The sequence below is a fragment of the Cynara cardunculus genome (assembly GCF_001531365.2).
Source record: "Cynara cardunculus var. scolymus isolate 2C chromosome LG 1, CcrdV1, whole genome shotgun sequence".
Taxonomy (NCBI): Eukaryota; Viridiplantae; Streptophyta; class Magnoliopsida; order Asterales; family Asteraceae; genus Cynara; species Cynara cardunculus.
The window spans coordinates 13,166,808-13,189,253 of NC_037528.1; the positions used below are offsets into that span (position 1 = coordinate 13,166,808).

At 34.1% G+C, this 22,446-nt stretch overlaps 3 protein-coding genes across 3 annotated transcripts; 1 reads left to right on the plus strand and 2 right to left on the minus strand.

The window, feature by feature from the left end:
• Positions 1-5,239: 5,239 nt before the first annotated feature.
• Positions 5,240-10,652, minus strand: LOC112516556. Its single transcript, XM_025123672.1, has 2 exons — positions 10,191-10,652; positions 5,240-6,003 (listed from the first exon to the last, which is right to left on the minus strand). Exons 1-2 carry the CDS (start codon positions 10,560-10,562, stop codon positions 5,449-5,451), a joined length of 927 nt encoding a protein of 308 aa, XP_024979440.1. The 5' UTR covers positions 10,563-10,652; the 3' UTR covers positions 5,240-5,448.
• A 1,011-nt stretch (positions 10,653-11,663) lies between these two features.
• On the plus strand, positions 11,664-14,437 carry LOC112512642 (protein YIPF1 homolog). The gene is made up of 7 exons (XM_025118746.1): positions 11,664-11,720; positions 11,800-11,842; positions 11,956-12,036; positions 12,775-12,961; positions 13,561-13,828; positions 13,985-14,185; positions 14,414-14,437. Exons 1-7 carry the CDS (start codon positions 11,664-11,666, stop codon positions 14,435-14,437), a joined length of 861 nt encoding a protein of 286 aa, XP_024974514.1.
• Positions 14,438-16,197: 1,760 nt separating this feature from the next.
• LOC112508450 (UDP-glucose 6-dehydrogenase 3-like) lies at positions 16,198-18,975 on the minus strand. The gene is made up of 2 exons (XM_025113062.1): positions 18,924-18,975; positions 16,198-17,908 (listed from the first exon to the last, which is right to left on the minus strand). The coding sequence occupies exon 2, from the start codon at positions 17,894-17,896 to the stop codon at positions 16,454-16,456; it is 1,443 nt and encodes a 480-aa protein (XP_024968830.1). The 5' UTR covers positions 17,897-17,908; positions 18,924-18,975; the 3' UTR covers positions 16,198-16,453.
• Between the last annotated feature and the right edge of the window lie 3,471 nt (positions 18,976-22,446).

Below are 22,446 nucleotides of genomic sequence, written 5' to 3' on the forward strand. Positions count from 1 at the left end.
TAGACGCTGACCTGTATTTGGAACTGGAACGAGCTTTCCTCTTTACACTCGACATCGAAAAAGCTTCTCTAAAGCTCCCTTCAGTCTCACTGGGACGCATATGGACAGTGTATTTTTGGTACCTTTAAAGTATATAATATATTAGGCCCGGCCCCTACGGTTGGAAAGTTTGTGTTCCGCCCCTGGTTATATGAGTCGACTAATTCCAGAACGACCACCCGCATCGTGGGTATCCCAGAGTCACGACTTTTGAACTTCCGTGGCTACAAGTTGATTTTTATTCCTTCTTGAATTCGAGTATGAGGCCTTAGACATTTGGAATCCAAGTTCAAACCAATCAAACAATACTCTTATGATTATTGTCGAAGAAAATGACTTGGATATTATTTTAAGTATCATAAAATGACTACACATATATTTTAAATATATCGAAGACAAATGTCATTCTATATACATAAAAAATACATTTGTTTTTATATTGAAAATATAATAAGGTTTCTTTTATTTTATAATTTTTTAAATGTTTGATAAATAATATAAATTATTAAATTAAAATATTCGATGATTAGGCAAAACTGGGTCTTATGACTATGTTTTTCTATGGTTCCACCAACCCACACCCACACATCTATATACTTAATAATTAAATTAAATTAAATGTAATATATCATATTTAAAAGTGAAATTAATTGGTGAAATTTGGACAGACACTTTTTCCTACCTCAAAGAATATATATTTATTGCCACCGACATGTTAAAAAAATAAATCAGAAAGACATGAAAACTGTCTTAATGAAGAAAATGAATCAGAAAGACATTTGTGGTTTTAGTGTGTATATAGAGATATGAAATTATAACTTTTATTTTTACTAAAAAATCAAACGGTGCATATAATAACAAAATGGACACATAGTAATTGTGTTATGCAGTATAGTGATAACACTTAGGGGTTGTTTTGTAGCAGCTTAATAAGTTGTATAGAATGTATGGCTTATTCGGTAAGCCATACAAGGTTGTTCGGTTGTGGCTTAATGAAACAGATGATGGCTTATTCGATCAGCTGATAAAAGGGTGTGGTTTGTATTCAGTTCTCATTTTTCCTTTCTTGCTTTTATGATTCACGCTTCTTAAAAACAAAATAGAAAACCCTCTCAAAGTGAAATTGTCGTTGCCTCCCTCCTCCTTCCTCTCAAATTTTGTAAAGTTGCTTTATATCTATGTGAATACCATTGTCTCAAATATAATGTATGTATATATATATATATATATACACACACACACACACACACACAACAAATAAATTCATGAACTCTCGTATTTGATGAGATTTGAACCATATACCTTTTGAGACGTTAGACTCTACTGATAACCCGGATAACGCTAGATCAAAAACCTTTTGATGTAGAATACCAAATTTTATGTTAGTCGTCTTAGAGCATCTCCAATGCAAGGTTCTTATTAGCAAAAAAACGCAGTGGCTTGTAAAAACTACCATTGTGGGAGTGCTTGTAAAAACTACCATTGTGGGAGTTCTTATAAGAACCTCATCCCCTCCAAATGCTTATACAAAAACCTTGGTTCTTAATTCTTTCTATGAAGTTTGTGAAAAGTGACATTTTCCGTCTTTTCTATTTTATTTTCTTGACTTAATAATCATTAATATATATTACTGATTTTGAAAGAATTAATGGGATCCATAAAACGAGATGCTCTGACATCACAATCGATTTGATAATTATCACTATAACTCTTATTAATTTATATCGATTTGTATTATAGTGATCAAAAGCATACAAAATTCATCCATAGAACTTGGACTCCAAAGGTCAAAAATATTTGGAAGTCACATGTTCAAATTCAAGGAGAAAAAAAAAATTTCCTTGTGGAAACGAAAGTTCAAATACGGTGACTTCGGACTACCCGCAAAATAGATGGTCATCCTAAGATTAGTCGGCTCGTATAGCGGGTTGGATATTCAAGTTAATTAGAAAATACATCCACAGGGCCGGCCCTGGCCACGTGCCGCAGGGCATCAAAACCTAAATGGGCATCAAGTTGTCATTTATTGATAGTTTTGGGTTTAATAATTTGAAAATTGGACAATTGAGCTTTAACTATAAAAAAGGCCCAAGGCCTAGTAATGATAAATATTGAATGCACATCGTTGGAAAAAGTTGAAAAGTTGGAAAAGTTTTTGTTTGTATAGAGTTGTCTGTATGAATTAATTTGTTTGTATAAGTTGGAAAAGTTTTTGTTTGAGAGAGCTTTTTCGCAGATGTAAAGACCGTTTTTTTAATTGGAAGGGACATGTTTGAAAAAAAAAATTGGCTTTCTATATAAAGCTCCCCCTAGAAGCTTATTGGATAAGTCACTTTCTATATCATTAAGCAACTACGAAACAATCATGCATAGTTTAGCGAATAAGATGTTAGTTCCATTAAACTTATTAAGTTGCTAACATATAGGCCTTTAATTTTTAGTCATTAAATCTGTAACTTTTGAGTTTACTTTTTGCTTACTATGACAGTACTAACTTGAATGTAATTTACTATCTTAGTTAAAAACTAATTATAATTTTTCTTGTCTTTTAAGTCCAATATTGAAATAAAGTTTCTATTTTGCTAATTTTAATTTGGGAAAGGGAAAACTAGAAAAGAAGAAAACACGTTTATCATTTATATTTTCTATTCGGGGTTTTGGATTTTATGTTCACCTCATTGCAGCGAGAGACATCTCAATTTTAATGTTCTATTTTATTATTTGTCTCTGTCGATGTTATAATACGATTTTATGTGTTTTTAAGAAAGCAATAATGATTTTATTTTTAATAAAATATAAATTTGAAGATATCATAAAAATTTGGAAAAAGTTATATCAATGTTAATATCAAATCAACTATTTAAAAGTTCTTATTTTTATATAATTTCTTTAATTTATTTTTTTATTATAATTTAAGTTTAATAACGAAATAATTTATTTTTGGTTTAATAATATTACATTTTATAAAAATAATAGTTAAGTATTCTGTCAGAATACAATGATTATCCTAATTATATTTTATATTTTTTATATTCAAAATGAGATATTTATTATGTATTTGATTATGTTTATCTGCAGTTAGTTACACGAATTCATATATGGAGCTTTAATAAGTTGTACATACGCACAATTTACTTGCAATTTTGAGTTTTAAGTAATATGCATTAATAAACAGTATTTTACGCATAAAAAGTGGTTTTTAAGAGTTTTTGTCAAATGCTTTATAATATAGTATATATAAAAATCAACATGAGGATGAGATAATTAGCTTGAATAAGTTATAAACTCTTTAAAAAATCACATGTTTTGTTGGCTTAAAAAAATAGGGTTAGGAACATATTTTATTATTTTCACACAGGACATCAAAAATCTTAGGTTCGATCCTGTACATCCGAGTATTTCATCGAAAATTAGGCATCAAAATTCAAACATGTCATCTTCACTTGTGACACCTTAACAAATTGGAAGTTTAACACGTCAATTTGGACTTAAATACACTTTATAGTTTTTTTTTCTTTTTCTTAACCGACAGTTTTCGAGTGGACATACTACCAATTAATCTCTTAAACGACCATAAATAGATTGGAATCATCACAAATAAACCTTTATGGTTACAAGGACTTTGAACCTGAACCCGAAATAGATGAGATTTTCTACTACACTATTTCATGATGTATTTTTTGGAAATAAAAATGTAGTCATACAAATCAGTCAATTTATAAAATAATTTATTTTATTAAAAAATAAAAAGTCATTGTCTTTTAAAGTTTTTGTCTGGAAAAAGTAATACTATTAAAAAAAAGATATTACGTCATAAAATCCATCATTGTCAACAAATTTTAATTAATCAAAAGTTGTCGCGTTTTTAAAGTTTATTATTAGAAGAAAATAATAATATTTTTATAAACAGACATCATAAATAAGTAAAATGATAACCAGGTTGGTGAAATGAAAATCCCCAAATGTTTAACGCAGCGATTTTAAACTCGTATTTTTATAATTATTATAAAGGTATTTGTTGAATGCATTGAGATATATATCGATTTTAATATTTCATTTTTTTTTTGTCTCGGTAGATGTTATAATACGGTTTATGTGGTTTTGAGAAAAACATAATGTTTTTATTTTGAATAAAATATAAATTTGAAAATAAATATATCGATATTAGTATCAAATTAACTATTTAAAAGTTATTGGTTTTTTTGTAATTTTTTAATTAATTTTTTTTTATAATTTAATTTATATTCAATAACGAAATAATTTATTTAAATATAATTTTTATAGGGATAATAATTATTTATTCTGTTAAAAGTCAATGATTATCCTAATTATAATTAAAATGAAATGTTTATTTTGTATTTGATTATATTTATCTGTAGTTAGTTACACGAATTCAAACATGAAGTATTAATAAGTTGTACTTAATACAATTTACATGTAATCTTGAATTTTAAGTAGTATGAATCATTAAATAATACTTCATACGTAAAAAATGATTTTTAAGAGTTTTTATCAAATATTTTATAATATAGTATAGATATATTGGTTTGTAAAATATCAAGACAAGCCGTAACGAACTTTTTCGATGGAGATGGATTAGGGCCTACTTGTTACCAACTTGATAAGCTTAATAAGACTCACAGCTTATTCGGTCAGACTGTTTGGTAATGCCTTCATGATATAAAATGTAGCTTATACAGTAAGCTTCTAGGAAGAACTTTATGTAGAAAGTCAAATTTTTGCCAAACCCGCCCCTCCCAATTGGAAAACGCATTCTTCGTATATATGGAAAACTCATTCCAAATAAAATATTTCTTAATTTATATAGATAGATACAGAACTTAATAGAAAACTAAACTAATAACAAAGACAACGAAGGTATGTGGGACAGAGATGACGAGGAGCACACAAAAAAAAGCAAGGGGGCACATGGTTTGAATAAGTGTAGGGGGACAACGTTAGTATGATTCCAATCTTATTATATGCTTTAATTATAAAAGCTTCAAGAATCTTACTTGCTATACAACTCATAATTCAACATGTCAACCATGCCATTTCAAAAGCTCCACCTTTTGTTACATATATGCCATTATAAACTTTGTATCTCGTCTCTGTCATCGACTGTTTAGTAGATCATCGTAGCAATTAGCAAGAACAGGGAATCATCATAGCAGAATTTTACCTTTGCTAAGTCGATATCACCAAAATCCAACAAATATGAGATGATGTTACATCATGCATGGTTGATCATTGATAATAAAGATGTCAAATTTTTTAACAACAAACCCTCTAACTAACTTTATCCCTATCAGAACGCAATAGAAGATGAAAAAACATTCTCAAGTGCTGTAAATATTCATCATATCTCAAGATAGACAATAAGAATATGCATGCTAATGCTCACGTTGTTCAAACCAAACCAGTCATCCCTGCACCTTGTAATTTCTTCAACATGAAAGAATGTTTTTGTCCCGCAAGATGGAATCTGAAAACGGTATCACTGTTGCAAATTACGTTGCAAATTCTACAAGTTCTAACGGCATTCGCAGCGGCCCCGCCTTCCAATACCTTCCTTCTCTTCATCTCCAAGTCTTCTGGAGTCTCGGCCTTCTTCTTTTTTGGAACAGGATTGACAAGTTTTGGGTTTTCCGGGGGTCCAATGATTGGGTTGCTTGGCACTGCCGGATGGACATGGGGGATGAAGGAACTAGTGGCAACTGAAGAAACTGAGTTCAATTTTTCCAGATTTTTCAAGTGTTTCTTCCCCAACTTATGTTGATAAAGAACATCCTTGGTGTTGCACTCAATCTTACAGATTTCACACCAGGCAGACTGAGCAATTTTTGTTTTCTTTGGGAGCTTTTTCCAAGGCCCACGAGGAAGGAAGGTTGGGTTGGTCCATCCACTAGGGGTAGGAATTGCAGATGGTAGCTGTTGTAAGCCATCTTGAGTTACTGTTCCAACCTGCAAACATTGCAGGATCGGTCACTTAATCAAATGCACAATGTTTGATATGGAGGAAAAAGGTTCTCTCCTGGAAAGAAAAATAAAAATGAGACGATTAATAGGAAGGCCAACTGACTAAACATTTTGCCTGCATATATCATCCTCCCCGAAAGAAGTTTCAAAAGGAACACCCAATTTAACAATTGCTCTTAAAATGCAATCTTAGCATACGCTAGTCAGAGTCGCTTAAAGCCCCTGAATTCTCCATCAAGCCCATGAAACCAGCTTTGCTATCTGAGTTCCTAATTACTTTTGACAACTTTGATTGGTATAGATTCCCATTCCCTAAAATGCTTGAAGAAAGTCATTGAGTTTAGCATGTTGCTCAAGTTGCAATATTTATTCCTTCCATCAATCCCCCTCCCTCTGTCCTCCGCCTCTGCCTTCCCATTCCACTTCCACGACCCGCTCAGCCAAACACCTCGTCCATTAAATAAGCAAGTCTCTGCTAAGCAGGATTGGAGCCATCTGCATGCTCTCAAAAGGTATCCCTAAGAGAAAGATAATGGAGCCATTTGAACATTATCTAGCGAAAATCATCTTTCTTTCATGGCTGAAGATTCCAGAGTCCAGATTAGAACTATTTTATTGTGAATTTACTGAAATTTGTACTACCATTATTCTTAAACTTAGAAGTTAGAACATCATTTTAAAGTAGCCTCATTCAACCTGGTGCTCGTGAAGGGTTGATGGGTAGAAAGGAATGAGGCACAGGAGCAGGCTTCTTAGAAGTAAATTAGGCGTAAACTTAGGCATTTCCAAAATTGGATGGCTTCTTTGGAACTTGTCTGGAGATCTATAAGAGCAAATGGGTGGCCTCAGAATCTGTTGTCCCAATGGATTATTATTTCAACTTATTGACACATCTCTTTCCCAAATCAAAGTCTGTGGACAATATAGGTGCTTTAAGTGAGTTTTGGCGAAAAATTGCCACTGCCATGCAACTAGAACTTTATTCTTAGATATGGTGGTCTCTTTGGAACTCTTTTTTGAGAAGGTAGCCTATACGGACCAAATGACATATTTAGGTGGCCTCTAGAAACCAGCATCCTTATGTACTAAGCATTGCTATCCCAAAATCCATCACAATTTCCCCCTTGATCAGCATGCAGGCAGGAGTAGCATATAGAGTGCAGGAAATCATGGCCTACGTTAACAATTTCACTCATCCAAGCACCGAACAGATGGTGATTTCTCTAGCGAGGGCTTGAAACAAATCTTACAGATGAACTACTACAAATGTATGTATCTGAAGCATAAAATAGCATTTGCAGAATACTATGCCGCATACACCTGCATCAATTCTTACAAGCTTTTGTATGTGGGTGATAAATATAGAATTGGATAATTCACTAGTAGGGCAAAAGCTAGGTAAACATTTGAACACATGAAGATCCTAAACTTCGTATACCAAATACAAAAGCGCTCAGACTCAAGCACGCCACACTTACAACTTGTTCCACTTGAAATATCAGGAGAGAAACTACAGTTCTTTGGTACTTGCACGAGTTACGCGGTCTATCGATGAACACTTCCGCTAAGGTAAGGTAGAAAAAACTGACCCAGCAATCGATAGGATTAGCCTTCTACGTATTTTATTTCCTTTAAAGCGATCACCAGACGGCTACAGTTAAATTTGCTTCTTTTTAAGAGATGGCACAGAGGGAGACCCAAACATTTTAAACAAGCATTCAGTCTAAGTTTCAGTAAAATCAGAAATGAGTGGAGCAATATATGTATATATCTTCTCGTCGGTTGCAGCAGGCACAAATATATCTATGTTGTTAACTAGGGATGCTCAAAAACCTGACCAACCCGATCAACCCAACCCAACCCAACACGAAATAAATCATTCCGAAGCAACTCGATGTCTAATCAAGTTGTAAAATCTTCAAACCGTAATTATTGGGTTGATATTGGGTTACTTTTATTTGAACCCAACCCAACCCGATGCCCGATATCCTTTTATTTTTTGGATTTAATATGATTGTTGAGTCTCTATTAATATGTACATTACACAATGACATCATCATGTACCCTCTTCATATACATATATTTTCGATCCATTCTCCATCTCTATATAACTAGCTCCTTTGTGTATATGTTCAGTAACTATGAACATATATATACATACATATATATATATATGCAAATTGAGAAAATTAATTGAATGTGATATACCTAAGATTTAAGAAGCATGGATAAGTTGTACCAAATGGTTGATGATGAAAAAAATTATGAGTAGACTAAGAGAAAACAACATATCCAAAACTGAGAATATTTTGATGTACCAAAGTATCAACCCAACAACCCGTACGGTTTGGGTTGGGGAGTTGCACTTTCGTTTGGTTTGATTGGGTTGAGATTTTCCAAACCACAAGCATTGGGTTGGGTTGTTCAAATGTCTTCAACCCGATTAACCCAACCCAAGAGCACCCTACTTAACTACACACATATCCCCAGCAATGAACTAATGAATTTCAATTATGTGATGTTTATAAGTTTTTTAACAATCATATTTAGTTTAGCGACAAACTAACCATTGTACTTGCTAAATTGAAAAACGTAACAACTAAATATGTCCATATGAGCATTTTTTTGGCAACTTCCAATACTTATCTTTCAATGAAACTAAAACTAGGATGTTTAGTAGGATGGCAAACCCTCGTATACTTTAGTGTTCTTTTCTTCGTGTTGAAATTTAACAAGTACAATGTACTGTTGCCACTAAACTACAAAGATGATGATTAGAAAACACATTAACTCAATTGTAATATTAACAATTTAACATTGACCATATCACTAATCAATTAATTATCTAAATATTTGTTTTCAATAACTAAACGAATTAGCAACCATTTATGATGATCTGCAATAATAAGATTTTTCTCGGCCTATGTTGTTCTAGCAGTCAAATTTTGAATCGTTGTGATTTGATATAGCGATTATAGTGATGGTAAAGTAGTGCATAACAGTCAAAAATAGCGGTTCATATAAGAATTAAAATTTTAGAAATATATATATGTGTGGGTGGGTGGGTGGGTGGGTGGGTGTATAACTTACCATATTATTAGTTTTTGTTCCACATGAAAATCATACTAAACTAAATTATAACGTTCTATATTTGTTTGTGTTTTACATACAAATCATATTAATCTAAATTATAAACATTCTATATTTGCTACGCAAGAAATCAAGAAAATAGCATTTTGTTTGGGAATCAAAAGTCTATCTAGGCCTGAAGGCTGAGTCATGAACAGAATCAGAGAAGAGAAGAACGATTCACAGATTGAGAGCCACGAATTGAGGCCGTGAAGTTGTGAATCTTAACTGTTTCTTCAGAGTACAGGTGCGATTGAGGGAGAATCAGAGAAGAACAAATCGTTGCTCAAGCCCAGAGTAACGTCGATTGGTCGAGAACAGGAATCTTAACCTAAATGTAAAAGAACAGAGCAAAAGATAGCCCAGCTGTTTGGCAGAACACTAACTAGGCCAACTAAAGTAAAAGATTCATGCACAACAAAACAAGGATTTAGCACCACTATTGGCCTATTGCAAATGGCGCCACTATTAGCGGCAACGTAATGTTGCAGTGCTATTCTCCTAAAGGCCACTAACCGCTATAGCACCGCTATTGCGGCCGGATTAACAGCATAGTTCCCAGCTATAACACTTTACTTCCAATGCAATAGTGTTATGGTAAGATGCAATTGAGAGCATAATTTCCATAGCTGTTGAACCACAACCACCCTCTTAGTTCATGGGTTAGAGCTCTTATATGCTCTGTTTCAAAAAAGAAGGCCAGCCACATTTCAACTTTGTAATGTCAGGCATGGTTCTTAGCTCAAGCAAAAATTGATACACATTTTGCTACTATTTACAACCAACATTTTTCAATCTCAATGGTCGCTCTACTACCGATTCTTGGCCACACTATCTGAATCTACAGTAATATTAAACTTCGTGATGCAAATCATAGCACAATGTCACGGGATCTAGCTGAAATTCCAATTTAGCCGGTTACTAGAGCACGAGCAAGGAAGTTTAAAGATGTACCCAACGAGAAATAAGATTGAATTATGAAATTTGAAATGGGCTCTAAATAATGGAGGGGGAGTCGTAATAACAAGTGCAGATGGACTTACGGTTGCATATAGAGTGTTTGCGTATTGCTGAACAGACTCCTCTGACGGCCAATTTTGCACCAACAGGTCCGCTGCATAAGCAGGCGGTGGTGCCACACCAATAGTCTGAGAGTAGGTCACGCCACTGGCATGGTGAGCATTGTAGGCGCCACCGGCAGGATTAACGGAATACGTCGTAAAATACGTGTTAGAGGCAGGCGGATCAAGATTCATCGCGGCGCTGCTAATTTGCGATTCGATTTGCAATTGGCGGTGCAGATGAAGGGGATAAGGGTTAGGGTTTTGAGGGGGGAAATGAGAATAGTACTGCGAGGTTGGGTGCTGGCGCTGATGAGCATAAAGATCAGACAAGGTAGGGTTTGTTGGTTGCATTTTCCCAAAACGATCGATTTCGGAATTCGATCGGTGGTGGTGGTGGTGGCGTTGGCCGTCGCAGGAGGAGATTTCTCTCTACGGAAATCCGAAGACGGAGACGATTTTCTGAAATTTGAGACTTGGTTTGGTTCAATAGTAGGTTACAAAAGCACCCCTTAACTATCATATACTTTACATTTTCAATCCTTCTACTCGCTATTCAAGTAAAAAACCCAAAACGAATCCTTAGGTCGTTTGTTTTTTCTCGTAAAGAAATGAGAAAATTACATTTTAGTCCCTATGGTTTATTAAAGATTGCAAATTTTGTCTTTATGGTTTTGAAATTACGGTTTCATCTCTATCATTCGCAACTCATTACAATTATCATCCATGGGTTGACTCATATCTTTAAGTATAAGGGACAAAGGGACCTTCATTTGATAATCGATAAAATTATGATAACCTTGTGAATAAGTAACATCATTTGTTTTTTCACATGATTTTTTATCTATTTTTGAATTTTATGTATTGATTAACATATATTGTTTTACAATGTGTTTATTTCACATATGTTTGTTTTACAATGTGAACATCTTTTTTATGTTTATGAAATAAAAAATATAACTAAAAAATTTCACATTGTGAAAGATGTATATGTTAATTAATATATTAAATTTAAGTCCTTGATAGAAAAATTATGTAAAATAATATCTTACGATAATAATTCTCACAATTAGCATAATATATGGGGTTATCAAATGATTAAGCTGAAATCATCAATAAACTTAAACCGTAAAGACAAAACAATGATAAATGTTAAATCATAAAAACAAAAACAAAAATAAACCGTAAACCATATAGATTAAAATTGTAATTTAAAAAACATAGAGAAAAAATAGTAAATTTCAACAAAGTACAGGGACTAAAAACGTAATTTTACTCAAATGAAAAATTAAAGATTTGAAGTACTCTCTCGTATGAAAAATAGCGATCAAAGAGATTGTATGTGTCCGGCGAAGCCACCGTCACCGGAGCTGAAGACCAAACAAGGATAAAGAGGTAGAAAGGAGAATTCCTATTCATTTCGGAGCGTTTTTTGAAGAAGAGAAGAAAGGAAAAATGATGTCCGGAAATTACACAAGCATTCAAAACCAGAATGCCTCCGGATCTGTTCCGGTACATCTCTTCTTCCTCGTCAATTGCATTTTAACACTTGGATATGTCATCGCAACCTTGATTTTTATTGATGTTTCAGCCTGCTCCAGATCCGCCGGGACAAGTCTCCGTCAAATTCAATGGTAATGTGCATTACGTTGCTGCGGTTATGCTATATGATTGTATATTTTGATTTGTTGTTGCTAGACTGCTAGCTGAATCGTTTCATAAAAAATCAGTATGTTTTTCATTACAGAATCAACACTACAAACATTTCCACCGTCTGCACCACAAGGGAAGATCGCCGGCGGTTCTGGACCACCTCGTGACGCTGATGGTATGTATTTCCAAATTGATTTGTTTTCGTTCTCCCATTCAATATGGCGACTAGATTGATTTAGCTTTCATATGAGGAGTGGCATATTCGTTTGGATTGCACAATGACTGCATGCAGTTCATAGTACTTGAACCACCCTAATCTTCAAACCAGAACATGAAACGAGTTTGAAACAATCCCCACTCCACTTTTGATTGTTGAAGTTCAAACCTAATGTTTTTAGCTCTTTTTTTCATGACAGTTTTTCCGATAGGTTATCATAGTTTAATGAATAATCAATATTCAAAACCTAAGCAACCTCTTTTCTCGAAGGGACGATCAAGTTATTATGGTGAGAGTAAACAAGTCTTTTCCACAATTATAGGAAGTAAGACCATAAGAATAGTAGGGTTGAAATGGTTGCGTGGTTCATTACAAAGAATGAACCATTGTCAACCTACTTTGAAATAGTCTACAAAACAAAACCAGTCTAGACCCTGAAGTTTGTCTTTCAAACTCTCAAGGATGGTTGTTTTGCTCTCTATATGGTTCCTAAAATTGTATGGCAGGTCGGATATACAGGTTAATCAAAAAAAAATTATCATTGTCTAAATTTAGTCTGATGGAACACAGTCACAGTGATGTATTTCCTGAACTTTTGACATGGCAGACTATTGTGGTTATTAGAAATCTGTCATTTGTGTCGTTTTTTGGTCTCTTTCATTCTAGCTTATTGCTTTGGTCTGTCTATGTGTGCAGATACGTTCTCAAAGCCTTCATCTGGTTCATCAGAACAACCAAGTGCTGGTTGGCTTAAGGTATTCACAATCGCTGCTTACCAGCCCTACTTCGATGTTGACACATCGGATATCCTGGAGAGGATTAAAGACTCTTTTCTTCCCTTCAGAGGGACTTTCAACGAGAAGACTGCTAGCAACCCAGACTTGTAAGTTGATTTTGACTTCTTGTTATATTTGTTCCTCAGATCAATATTCCCAGTTCACATTTTGTTTCTTGTAAGCAATGTATGGTTTTTGCTATTAATTAGACTGGAACTTCAAGTTTATATTCGTCAATCTGATATCCATTTGATGTATTTTGGCAACATTGTCTAGCATCTCAAGATTTCTCGATATGTCAGGAAATGCACAAATGCCAAGATCAGCACTAATATGTGAAACACTAGTGGCATTAAAGTTTAGCAGCTAATGATCTTGATCGAGACTTAAGTGCATTTACCACACAGTTCTGGACAAGATTCAAACTTTTGCCTAGAAATATCAATGGTAATTAGTTGCTCTGCAATCATCATAGAGATTCAGATATTTCTCGCCTTGTCACAGTTGACAGTTCTACCGTTAGTCATTAGCGGTTATTTTAACCCGAAAGATCTTTTTGGCAATTATTCAATTATTTCTACAATTTTCATGCATTAGAAACAGTCGATCGTCTATATAACCTGGACAAGCAAACCCAAATATTTGTACTATAAAATGAAAATATTTACTTCATTTAACAACCATGAAAATTCACATGTTTTTGCAGGTATGGGCCTTTTTGGATATGCACCACATTGATCTTTGTATCGGCTGCAATTGGTACTTTTGCCGCTTATCTTGCTCACAGGATAAGTCACAAGGATTGGGACTATGATATTCGTCTGTTGACCTGGTCTGCAAGCCTGTTGTATGCCTATGCCGTTTTTGTCCCCATCAGTTTGTACATAATTCTCAAGTACTTATCTGCACCTTTGGGCTTAATTCAACTAGTCTGCCTCTATGGCTACTCCCTCTTTATCTTCATTCCGGCAGTGGTAAGATTCTGCTTCCTGGATTTGTTCAACTCATTGGAATATTATTAGGTGGAGTTTATTATATGATCTTTTTTGTTCCTTCTTGGAGAAGTATTGTTGGGCAATGGTTGAATGTGTTTTTGTGGCTGATAGACAATTGTTTGGGATCAATTGCAGTTCCTGTCTATGATTCCGGTGGAAATGTTCAGATGGGTGGTGGCGGGTGTTGCTGGATTCATGTCAGCAATGTTTGTGGCATCGAATCTGCGAACCCATATAGTGTCAGCAGGTGAAAAGTGGTTCTGGATTGTTGCTGGGATTTTCCTGCTGCAGCTGGGTCTGTCCATTGTACTTGAGCTTTATTTGTTCAGTTCAAGTGTAAGTATATAGCTTTCTTTCTGATAAACAGAAACTGGTGTCAACAATTTAGGTCACAGTGGAAGGGGCTTTTCTGCCACTTGTTAAGTCTTGAGTTTACCCATGAACTGGAAAACATATTCTAATATAAGATTCCAATTTTGCCAACATAAATCCTGTATATCAATAAGTTGATGCTGCCTCTTGTCATTTCGACATTCTTTAGCTTAATATAAAATTATTGTTCAGGCAACCAATCCCATCATGGCATGATAGGCTCGTAAACTAGAGACAATTAGATAACACCATAAGAGGAATTAGCGAATACTAGCGCCATCCTCAAGACACTGAACTCAGTCTAGAAGAGTATAATATATTTATTGGAACTTAAAAGAGAAGTGAATTTGTGAATGTCTAGCTGAATGTCCAGTACTTTCGTACTAGGTTGGCTCGTCGCAATTCTCCCTTTAACACTGACGTTAGAATGGAACCAAACTGTCTCATGACGTTCATCCATTCGAGCAAGAGCCTTTCCCTTTCTTCGCCATGTAAATAGAGGGTCGAAGGAAAAAGTGTCAAAACCTTAACAACAAAAATTAAGGTGATAGAATCTTACCAAAGCCTCTCTCTCTATAAAGGTCTCTTTTTAAAGAGAGTTAAAGGGGTCCCTCGAATCATAAATCCTCGCATCCCGGTTCTTTCATTTGTATAGCATCTCCATCGTAATTTCATTCCAAGCATTGAACTTAACATTTCGATAGTGGACTTCTCGGTGGTTTCCTCCGTCCATAGTTTTTTTCCGTTTTGGGTTTTCCACGTAATTACATTGTCGTTTTCCCTCTTTTACTTTCTGCAATTTATTCGCGTATGTGTGTTGGGTTTTTCCGATTATTGGATTATTTGTTCGTCGAAGTTCTTGTAGATAATCAATCCGTTTTCCACTTAAATCGATACAATTCTTATTTGGAGCTTCGATTTTTGATTGTTTTTGGTACGATTTCGTTTCGAGTTTTACAACAATTATTATTTGAGTTGCTTATATGGCATCTAAAAAAAAACTTTGCCACATGAAATAAACCAGTGCCAAATCAGAATTTCTGGGTAAAAGTACAAGGTAATTGAAATCTTCCACTTTTAGCAAAGTTTGCTTATATCCCCCAAAAGGCCAAAACTCTTAAAAAGTTGGTTCTCTAAAAAGACCTAAGGTGTGTTCTATTTTGTTTTAAAAATGTTATTATTGCAATTTGTCTTAAAAAGAATTAAAGAACACAAAGTTTATTCTTGCTTCTGTTTTAAATGTCCATTTTGTAGTTCCTTTATAGTTGTACTTGGCTTAGCTTAAAATGGTTGGGGATGCAAGAGAAACAAAGATTACTAATTATTCCTTGCCATGATATCTGTAACAGAATTTCCTTCCTATGAGAAGAAAATGAAGTGGAAACGGAAGAATCTACGAGCATCTCTGACAAATTCTCCAAATTAGAGAATCAAAGTTTAAAATCTCGACAAGAAAAATTGTATTCAACTTCCATAGCTTCTCTATTTTGGAGATTATGTCATTAAAATATTTCATGCATTCAATAAAACATTATTTGTTTCTCCTAAACAATTCATTTCAAGGTTTCTTATTGGTGGAATATAATAAAAAACCATTTATCTCTCATGATAATCATTTTTGGAGATTTCTCTAAATTCGGAGAAATACCTTCTCCATTTTGGAAAAAAAATGGAGAATCTGAAGCAAAAAATTACCCAAATTTCCATTTTGAAGAATTTGTTGGAGATTTTCTAATACAGCTTTGTTGCAAGAGAACAGCAAGGACTGTATGCAGTCCACATCACAAGTTGAAGGTCATCACTGTCAAATGTCAATACATCTGTGCAACAGGAGATAGGTAAAACTGAAACCAAAACCTAAGGCAAGGTTGTCATGGGAACCCCCATACATAGCCATAGCCTCACTACATTGGCCTTAAAATATAAAGCAAAGCTGAGACTGTACCTGCTCAAATTACAAAATCTTTGAACAGCTATTGGAACAAAAGGTGGTCATATTAAGGTTCAGGGAAGTTGAAAAATGTAACAATATCATCGAATACAACATAGGAGGAACATAAAGCGTAGTAAACATGTATGGGAACCCAAAATAATTGTTTTTTCACTACAAGGAACAAATTTAAGAATAAAAGAACTGACCAGCCAAAAATAGTGAAGAATTGAACCGACTAGTGCATGCTCTCTTCAGTGGTTCCACCGCAAGCCAAATCATCAAAGCAAATTCTTCTTCCTCTAGACCAAAGCAGGCATGTCCTTGAGCCAGGCATCCAGTGGCTTACCAATTGAGTAAACAATGAAACCAATTTGTCTCAGTTTTTCGCTGTCAACAACATTCCTCCCATCAAACACAAAAGCAGGCTTCTGCATGTTGTCGTATATCCTCTGGAAATCTAGATTTTTGAACTCATCCCACTCGGTCAGGATACAGATACCATGGGCATCCTTGGTGGCTTCATAAGCATCCCAAACGACACCTACTTGTTTCACGGTGGTGGGGCTCATTGGCTGGAGGTGAAGAGGATGGTCCCAGTCGAACTTCTTCATGGAAAGGTCTCTTTGGATCTGATCCTCAGTGACTTGTGGATCATAGATGCTTAACAGAGCTTTGTCACCTAGCAAACCCTTGCAAACATCAATGGCTGGGGTTTCTCGGGTGTCACCTGTATCCTTCTTGAAGGCAAATCCAAGGATGGCAATTTTCTTGTTTGACACCGTGTTAAACATGGAGGCTACAACACGGTTCACGAAACGGGTCTTTTGGTAATCATTGATCTTTATAACTTGTTTCCAGTATTCAGCCACTTCAGGGAGGCCATTGCACTCACAGATGTAAACCAAGTTCAAAATGTCCTTCTGGAAGCAAGAACCGCCAAAGCCGACACTGGCATTCAAGAACTTTGGACCAATTCTAGTATCTTTTCCAACTGCATAAGCAACCTGGCTAACATTTGCACCTGTTGCTTCACAGAGAGCTGACATGGCATTAACAGAAGAGATTCTCTGTGCCAAGAAGGCATTGGCGGCAAGTTTTGATAGCTCTGCAGACCACAAATTGGTTGTGATGATATTTTCTTCAGGGACCCAGTGAGCATACACATCCTTCAATGTTTTGATTGCTTTCTGGCCTCCTGGGGTTTCCCTGCCACCAATGAGGACCCTGTCAGGTTTGAAAAGATCTTGAATAGCAGTCCCCTCAGCAAGGAATTCCGGGTTGGAAAGAATTTGGAAGTTAATTCCTTTGCTGTTATGGGTCAGAATTTTTTCAATTGCCTCAGCTGTTTTCACCGGGACAGTTGATTTCTCAACTACAATTTTGTCTGATTTTGAAACATCAGCAATCATGCGAGCAGCACTTTCCCAGTATGTGAGATCGGCAGCTTTACCAGCACCAAGACCACGTGTCTTTGTTGGGGTGTTGACCGAAACAAATACTATGTCAGCCTCACAAACATGTTTCTCTACATCAGTGCTGAAGAAGAGGTTCTTGCCTCGACACTGCTTCACAACATCATCAAGGCCTGGCTCATAGATGGGGAGCTGGTCACTATTCCAGGCTGTGATGCGAGGTACAGATATATCAACTACTGCCACTTGGACATCTGGGCACTTGAGTGCTATGACAGCCATGGTGGGGCCTCCAACATACCCAGCTCCAATGCAGCAGATCTTCACCATCTTCTTGCGTTCCTGTAGATCAGGATTCCGAATAAGCTTCAAGTCTCGTAGTAACTAAAAAAACATTAAAAGAAGGGTCCATGGATGCATTTATAAAGCTCAAATATTACATTTTGCTAGTAGAGGAAAAGTAATTTCAACTTAAATTGAATATCCGGTGTCATAGAATGACATTCTATTTCCTGTTGTCCACAAAAGCCATGGAGTATATTTATCAGCCACACCATTGTATGACTTCTAACTTCATGGAACTTTATCAGCCGACAAACAAACACACAACAATCCAAGAGACACAGAATTACTACTCTTGTCTAAAGAAAAGAGTGACAAATTGCCAAAAGATCCATCCAGATTTGCATTCGTGATGATCATCACAGACAAGCTACCCAAGGTTTTCTCCTTCTCGTCCGCATCCCCCACTCTACCTAACTACAGATCCTAGAGACCAATCGTAGATGAAATCTCGTAATGGACATAACTAACATGAAACAGAAGCTGCATGCGACAATGTTATAAGCAGAGGGGAAAATTTTAGGTTATAGATGTAATAAAATCAAGCACGCAACAGTCCAGTAAGAACATTGCTAGTCCTGTCCTCAAACTGGACAACTTCGCTTATTTTATGTAAACATTCAGATCTGATTCAGATATAAGCAACTAGAAAACCAGTAACTTAACTAGTTTGAATCCGAGAGACGAACAATATTTTGACGAAAATTCCTTGATCACATAAATTAAACAATACAAACTGCACAGATCTAAATGGAACACTTTCGATTCATAACCGACAACTAAAAATTTAGCTCAATAATGACTAAAAACCTAATATCCTTCGATGAACACTTAATTAAACAAATCTAGCGGATCTGAACATATAAACATAGCAATTGACCACACATCTAATGAATAAACAAGAGATCGGTTCATCTAGGTCATGAACCAAAGTAATTCATCAAAAATTAACCGAAAAAACCATACATCGAGTCAAATTAAGACATAAATCATAATCATGAACCGGAAATGTTACCTGTTAGATCCCGCGTTCGGAGAGTGCTTCTTGTGAGAGATCTGTTATGTGTAATAAAAAAACATAGAAAGCGGGGACGTTTATATAATGTTTGAAAATACAAAATCAACCCCTCTTGTTTTAACAAATGACATTTTACTACCCCTTTTTAACCTTTTTGTTTTTAATTTTCTTGCCATTGATGTTGACAGCTCAACGCGTTCACCTACACGCATTTGGCAGATGGAAGGAGATTCCAATTTTCAAATTTTCTCCTCCAAAATTGTTTCTGTACATTTGTACCCATAAAGTTGTATTGTATGTCTTTTAGACCCTACAAACTTCATTGCAAGTGATGAAACTTAACGAGTGGAGTATTTTTCTTGTTTGTATGTGATATTTTGTTGGCTACTTGTATGTTATTTGTACAAATTATAATTTGGTTAATATACAAAATAATCACGAGTTTGATAATCTCTTAACATACATCTAATTGAGTAGCAGATCTTTCTCTTCAATGATTGATCAGATCAGTATTTTCCCCGTTATTTACAGATTATAGTTAACTGATCGATTATATAGCTTATGAATTTGGATTTTTGCTTGTTTGTGAATATGTTTATTTTCGATATCATTAGAATTGAACCATAAACCATCAATTTAGGACTTGATTCTTGTGTCTTGGCCAAACCACTGTCAGTTGTATCAATCCTTTTTGTCTCTTTCTTCAACATTTTCTCGTATTTCTCAGTTGTTTCCTCACAGTAGCGTGTCTTACTAGACCACCATTTGATCAAATTACACCACCATTTTCATCAACCAAAACCTTGTCAATGGTGTTAAACCTCTTCCTACATTGATTTCCGACAGCTACATTGTTGCTTATCTACCAAACAATAAACGTCTTCACTAAGAAATTGTCACACAACACTTAATTCAAAGCAAATTAACCCTTTCCAAACGTTTTGATCTGGGGTATTAGAAACATGATTGTATCATCTTGATTGTTTATAAGACGAATTTGCGTCTTCGCATGGGCAAACTGTGTCCAAAATCCATATCTTTACATTGAGTTACTTTGTGGAACAACTTTTTCAAAATACATATTGTAAAATTCAAAATAAAAAGGCAAACCAATATCAAAACATATTGATTTTAATGGTTGAATAAAAGTACAATAAGAAATCAGAATTCCATACAAAATATGGATCTCATTTGTAGCATTTGCCAATGCCACTGAAGTTACAATTTTGTATTTTTAAGGTATTTACTATAAATTCAGTTTCTTGATTGACATGAGGACATAAGATTAAAGACCGAAAAAAAATGTATACTACATAAGAATTACGAGTTAATTATAAGTTCATAATCAAATCCGTAACTTACTCTGTAAGAAAAATACACCATGTGACGTAGAGAAAAGGTACACGACAACTCGTTTTGATAGCAAAGTTTCCCCGCTATCAACAAAACCAACGAACATTGAAGGGTGTTAGGTGAAACAAATGAAATACTTGGGGGACCTCGTATGCCAAATTGGAGAAAATACGCCACTAGTTCAAGGTGTACTTTTTTTTTTTTGTTCTTTTATTAATATGACGTAATAATTTGTTTTACAAAACCAATTTATAAAATTCATACGATATAAAATATTTTATAATTTGGGTTAATTATAAATCGTATATGATCAACGATTTTTTTTAAAACAAGTATTACAAAATATTAAGAATATTTTTATTTATTTATTTATTTTGAGAATATTTTAATTATTTGACGATGGTTAAATTTTTAAGTACTAGAAATGTACTTGCACATTGCAGCGAGATACATTTCGATTTCAATGTTTCGTTTTTTTTTTTGTGTCGTCGATGTTATAAAAAATTGAAAAAGATATTGACATTAGTACCAAAATAAATTTCTTTTTTTTTGTATTTCTTTAATATATATTTTTTTGTTTAATAATATATTTTTTATTAAATATAATAATTAAGTATTTTGTGAGAACTCAATGATTGTCCTAATTATATTTAAATTTTTATATTTAAAATAAAATGTTTACCTCTATTTGATTATGTTTATTTACAGTTAGTTACACGAGTTCAAACATGAAGTTTTAATAAGTTGTACTTACGCAAAATTTACTTGTAATCTTGATTTTTAAGTAATATGCATCAATAAACAATATTTCATGCATAAAAATTAATTTTTGAATTTTTTTTTGGTCAAATGTTTTATAATATAGTATAAATATATTTTGTTAAGCATAAAATCAAAAAACATGATTCATCATTGTAAACCATACTAAATAAGTAAATATTAAAATAGTTAATTAGGATCTACAAATTTTTATTTGATTATTAGAATTAAATACTTTTAATATATAATCAATCATTTATATCAAGTACTTTTATATATTAAAAGTTGATAAAAGTTAGCTTCAAAACCAAGATTCTGAACAGTTGGAGTTGAGTGAAATCCAAGTCTTAAATTTTCAAACCAATTAAATATTTCATATTCATATAAATATCAAATAATCAGTGCTTTTTACGTATTTTAATTGCAGTAAATATTTCAAATTCTTTCGGTTCTAAATTTTTTCATAAAATCTAAATCACTAAAGATTATTCCGTGAAATTAAACGGTTCTAAAAGACGTTTGGTTTGAAATCAACATGATTTTCCTAATCCCGCTTTAGGAAGAGCATGAAATTATTTTTCTGTATGATACAAATAACTCACTTATTGGTCTTCACCCCCTCAGCTATTACGAACGGTCCCGATCAATGCAATAAGATGTGTTTATTTATTAATCTTTAGACTCTAAATAGTCAATATAATTTAAAGTATGTGAGTTCACTTAATTGATTAAGAAATCTTAACACTTCAATTAAATGGCTATTGGTCTAGGGTATCCAGTGATACCCGATAACCCTATCTTTTTGAAGGCCAGTGGTTCAAGTTTTATCAAATGTCAAAAGTGTTTTAAGTTTAATTTATTTATAAATATTATATATTTCAAAAAAAAAATCAACATTTTTTAAGTCTGATGTTTAAATAAAAAAAAGTCAACACAACGTTGATTGGAGTACCGATTTCCTTTAGAGCGAACATGATACGGATGCATGAACCACGTTAAAAGCGGATTTAAATTGCTATGTTTACTTGGTTGTAGATTTGAACAAAAATTGTTAGGGGGTATTTTAGATTTTTATGGTTTTCTTAGGGGTGGTAAGTGACACTTTGATACTCCTACCTTCCTACGTGCTTGTGGGGAATGATCGAATTGGTTTCCTCCTGTCAGCGTGTATGGTTGGCGTCAACCAGAATACATCTCCATAAAAAATCTATATATTTAGATTGAGTGATATTGTATTATTAAAAACTTTAAACATTATACTAGTTGTGTACCCGTACAATGTAGCGGGAGCCATGAATTTTAACGATTTTGAAGTTCCATGGTTTTATAAGATAAGATTTAACGATGATATATGTTACACTTGATCTTTACATATTAATACAATTTGAATAAATAAGAGTTATGGTTT

Coding starts and splice junctions, on each gene's coding strand:
- LOC112516556 (XM_025123672.1), bottom strand. CDS start 10,562: ATGCAACCAACAAACCCTACCTTGTCTGATCTTTATGCTCATCAGCGC. Junction 6,004..10,190: donor CAAACACTCTATATGCAACC/GTAAGTCCATCT, acceptor CAATGTTTGCAG/GTTGGAACAGTAACTCAAGA.
- LOC112508450 (XM_025113062.1), bottom strand. CDS start 17,896: ATGGTGAAGATCTGCTGCATTGGAGCTGGGTATGTTGGAGGCCCCACC.
- LOC112512642 (XM_025118746.1), top strand. CDS start 11,664: ATGATGTCCGGAAATTACACAAGCATTCAAAACCAGAATGCCTCCGGA. Junction 11,721..11,799: donor ATGCCTCCGGATCTGTTCCG/GTACATCTCTTC, acceptor TTGATGTTTCAG/CCTGCTCCAGATCCGCCGGG. Junction 12,037..12,774: donor ACCACCTCGTGACGCTGATG/GTATGTATTTCC, acceptor CTATGTGTGCAG/ATACGTTCTCAAAGCCTTCA.